The 4576-nt window shown below is 36.4% G+C and overlaps 1 protein-coding gene across 1 annotated transcript in view; it reads right to left on the bottom strand.

Annotated features, from left to right (window-relative positions):
- The window catches only part of LOC110580791 (taste receptor type 2 member 110-like), a 5283-nt gene extending 937 nt beyond the window's left edge, over window positions 1–4346 (bottom strand). Inside the window, exons 1-3 of the mRNA XM_044915217.1 lie at window positions 4227–4346; window positions 3936–4111; window positions 3604–3791 (exon numbers count right to left, since the gene is read on the bottom strand). Of these exons, the coding sequence (XP_044771152.1) occupies window positions 3604–3791; window positions 3936–4111; window positions 4227–4346 (484 nt within the window). The remainder of the gene's footprint in view (window positions 1–3603; window positions 3792–3935; window positions 4112–4226) is intronic.
- Window positions 4347–4576: the final 230 nt, after the last annotated feature.

The raw sequence follows: 4576 nt of genomic DNA, 5'->3' as shown, positions 1-4576 counted from the left end.
GAAGAAGAAGAAGAAGAAGAAGAAGAAGAAGAAGAAGAAGAAGAAGAAGAAGAAGAAGAAGAAGAAAGAAGAAGAAGAAGAAGAAAGAGGAGGAGGAGGAGGAGGAAGCAGCAACGGGCAAATACAGATGTAGCATTTCTTGCTGGAGGACCCTAAATCTATTGAAAGTAACTTTTAAAAAGTGTCCCTTTCTCTCACATTAATACATGTTTTAGTTTTGGATGAGAGATGAATTCAAAGTGGTAAATGGGACAGGAAGAGAAGCTCTGTAATGAAGTAACAGCCACAATCTGAGACCACTGAAGCATGTGTGAAGGACTGGCAGGAAAGTGAGTACTCTTGTTTTATAACACTTAAGTCATTTTATGGTTTAAGTTCTTGCTTATCATTCGACAAAAATGCCGGAATGAATAATTGGAGTATCCTGTATCATGATAAAAGAAAGGAAGGAAAGTAAAAAAATCAGTGAATTAAAGAAAATATTTGGAAAATCAGACTGAGAGCTTCAGAGAGATAATTGTACATCCCTGAGATTTCAAACAAGATTTCAATTCCCAGGAAAGACTGCCAAGAGCAAGCTACTTACAAAATGATGGAGGCTAAGAAATAAAGAGAACCCTATAAACAGGGACACAGCTTTGCGGATTTCTATTCCCCACCTCAAGGAGAGAAACTATTTTGTAGACCTGCCACCGGGCAGTTCTTTTAACTGGAGGCCATCACAGGAGTTCATGGATCAGCAATCAGTGAAGAAAAACCCAAATCCTTCTTATCTCAAAGTAAGGCCTGGTTAGGAGCAAGTGTGAGCTGGGGCTGGATGTGCAGAAACCAGGGGGCCCCGTGATGGTAAGTCAGGCAGTGCAGAGATGAGGAAGTCAGGTTATAGTATGTGGACAGCATTGTATGGAGTATTTATTTCATCTTTTCAGTAGCAACCACTGTTATTGAGTCTGTGCTTTTCACTGGTTTATCTTTCTAAAACAGGGTTTCTCAGCCTTGGCATTACTGACATTTTCTGCCAGATAATTCTTTGCTATGGGGACTATCGTGTTCATGCTAGGATCTTTACCAGCATCCCTGGCCCTGTACAGTTACCTGGTAAAATACCAGATGATCAGCTAAATTTGGATTTCAAGTAAGCAACCAATAATTGGCATTGTCTATCTAATTAACAACTTTTCCTAGGTCCAAAACTGGTCCTCTATAGTATTTATACTAGACCTATCCTAAAAGATACTAACAGAAAAGTGATTTTTTTTTAAAATCTGATTTGAATTTAACTGAGCCTCCTATATATTTATTTGATAAATCTGACAAATTTACACTAAATGCCAGTAGCATTCCCAATTGCGGTGACTAACAATGTTCCCAGATATTGCCAAATGTCTCCTAGGGAGACAAATCACCCTGTTTTGAGAACCACTGTCCTAAAAAGAGTATGTTCTTTGTAGATGAGGGCCTCATGGACTATTCACCAGATATTAATTTTTACTCACCCATTTAAAAATCTATTTTCAGCCTGCAATATACAGGTCACTTTTCCAGGCTTTATCTTTCATTCTACTAATGATGATATAATTGACTCTTTAAATTACCTTTCTGCAATGTTGAAGATTTGTCTACTAATTTTATTGCTGAGAAGTATACCATTTCCTTGCAATATCTTCTTTGCTTTATTTTTTAAAGATTTTTTATTTATTTATTCATGAGAGACAGAGAGAGAGAGAGAGGCAGAGGGAGAAGCAGGCTCCCAAGGAGCAAGGAGCCCGATGTGGGACTTGATCCCAGGACCCTGGGATCATGACCTGAGCTGAAGGCAGACGCTTAACCATCTGAGCCACCCAGGCGCCCTATCTTCTTTGCTTTATTAAAGAAAACATTGTAATTATTCTCCAACTATTTTATTTAACTATTCCACTTCCAACTATTTTATTTAAAAAATTATTGTTATTCTGTGCTTTTTCTGTGTCTTGTTACTTTTTACTTGCCCCTGATTTGTTTTTCCTTTGAACCATTTATATTTCTTTGTTTGCTCAGTGGCTCTTATCAAATGAACTTCTGATTTCTACTATCTCTTAAAATTCTGTTCATTTTCTAATGTTTGTCCTTGCCTTCCTTAAACAGTCAACCAACTGAATAAAATTCAAATTCTGTTTCAAAGATTCAGAATCCAGAGTCCAGGTCTGGTGGTTGTAACACATTTTTTTTTTAAAGATTATTTATTTATTTGAGGTGGGGAGGGGCCGAGAGGGAAAGAGAGAGAAACCCAAGCAGACTCTCCGCTGAGCACAGAGCCCGACTATCTCATGACCCTGAGATCATGACCTGCGCCAAAACCAAGAGTTGGCTGCTCAACTGAGTGAGCCACCCAGGTGCCCTTGTAACACTTCTTGATAGTCAGGGCTACTTAATGCTCTTTACTGAAAACATTTAAAGAACAAGGCTTGTGTTTGGAAATAACTATTAATGACATGTTACTTTCAATTAACTTTATTTTTATATTTTCAAATAAAGTTTTAGTTAAACAGGAGACCCTATCAGCTATTTGTATTTGGGCTTTCCTTCCTAGTTTTAAATTGATCATCATTTTTAGGACATAAATCTGTAGATGTTTGTGCATTGTAAATCTGTTTATACATATGCATTGATACACATATAAATATATATTGTAATCCTTCATGTATTTCTATTTTATCTGATTATATATTCATCCAATATATTAATAAAATTTAAAAATGGAATGGTCTGTTGTCTATAGTACCTAATATAAAATGCATTATCAATATATTACAATTTTACTATTAATACATAATTCCCATATCTAATGCAAACAAGGTAACAATTTTTTTTCAACTTAAAACAAGCAGTACTTTCAATAATGCTCAATAACAAATCATAGAACACAGAGATAAGTAGTAGGCAAAAGGGACATAAATGAAGTTCTCCTTTTCTTCTTCTTTTGTTTCCCCTTCAAAACATCATCATTCATATCAGATATATTTGTGAGAGCAAGGAATTATCTTCTCTCAGGCATACATCAGCTTCCCCAGGACACAGTGGGAGGCCTGTTTCACTTTGCTGTTCCAAAAAACCAGTACAAATGAATGGCCAAGAGGACAGAAAAATGCTAGCATATTGGCAAACATCTTTGCCATCTCATTATCTAAAATAGAACAGGTCAGGGATGCCTGGGTGGCTCAGTAAGTTAAGTATCTGCCTTCAGCCAGGTCATGGTCCCATGGTCCTGGGATTGAGCCCGGCATCAGGCTCCCTGCTCAGCAGGGAGTCTGTCTCTCCCTCTTCCTCTTCCCCTGCCCGCCCCCACTCATGCTCTCTCTCTCTCTCAAATAAATAAATAAAATCTTTAAAAAATAAAATAGGTCAAATGGCAAGATCTCATCCTTTTTATGTCCAAGTAATATTCTATTGCATATATATACCGTATCTTCTTTATCCATTCAACTGTCGATGGTAAGCATGGCATAATGTATAAACTTGTTGAATCACTATGTTGTACACCTGAAAGTAATGTAACGTATATGTCAACTATATTCAAATAAAAATAAAACAAAATAAAATAGGTCAAAATTATCATGGTATTGCTCAAATAATACATAATAAATAGGAGTAAGAATGAAATCCTAGCTTTTGTAGCTCTTTCATGGGCTTCTGAGCTAAAATCCCTAGAATACGTACCCTGTAGTTTCACCGGCCTCATGCGGCTCCATAAAGAGAGGATTAGAAGAAGTAAGCAGATCAGTGACATTATAAAGAAGATTATGAACACCATACTCAAGGAGAGTTTGAGAACTTAAAAAAATCACATGGTTTCTCTAGAAAATTGGATGTCGAGGTTTTTTCCATTTTTTACCCATTCTTGGATCAGTTTATTAATCAATGTTTCCTTTAAAAGTAGACATATGTAGAGAGAGAACATCATCTCTAGTACAATAATGGGGTGCACTTTGTGAATTTTCCATTTCATCCAAGGGAAAATGGGATTAGAAAACTTGGCTATCTTCAGGAAATAAAAGACATTAAAGCAGGTAGTACAGATCATGCAGAAACAGTTGGATCCTATCCAGAGAATGTCAAAACTTAACATCTGATTCTTAAAGTAAGATATTTTCTCATTACCCATATTAAAAGAGATCACTAAAATCAATACCCGCAGAAACATATCCTGGAGATGACCAACCAGGTGAAAATAAAATCAATCAGGAGACCTTCTGGTTCCTGATCCCATCAATGCTGTTTCCCAGTACAGTTAATCCATTTCCCAAAATCCCAGTTATAAATTCTATGACAGAAATGATTATAAACAGGGTTTCCATCATGCTTGACATGTCTGTTGATAGGAAGTCTCTGTTTTCAATTAACCATTTACTGATTGTAACTGCACTATTACAGATTTATGTGTCCAGAGCTGTGATATCCAATGAGTGTCTTTTTTCTGTTTTATTGATAGCCACTACCAGAGTCTGGAAAGTCCCAAGCCATACTCCAAAAAAATGTTCTTAGTTAAATTGTAAAATCTACACCCATTTTTCTCAGGTACCAGCTAGTGATTTTCAAG

Source organism: Neomonachus schauinslandi, chromosome 5 (assembly GCF_002201575.2).
Source record: "Neomonachus schauinslandi chromosome 5, ASM220157v2, whole genome shotgun sequence".
Taxonomy (NCBI): domain Eukaryota; kingdom Metazoa; phylum Chordata; class Mammalia; order Carnivora; family Phocidae; genus Neomonachus; species Neomonachus schauinslandi.
Note: the sequence above shows the minus strand (reverse complement) of the source record. Positions and strands in the feature narration are given on the sequence as shown.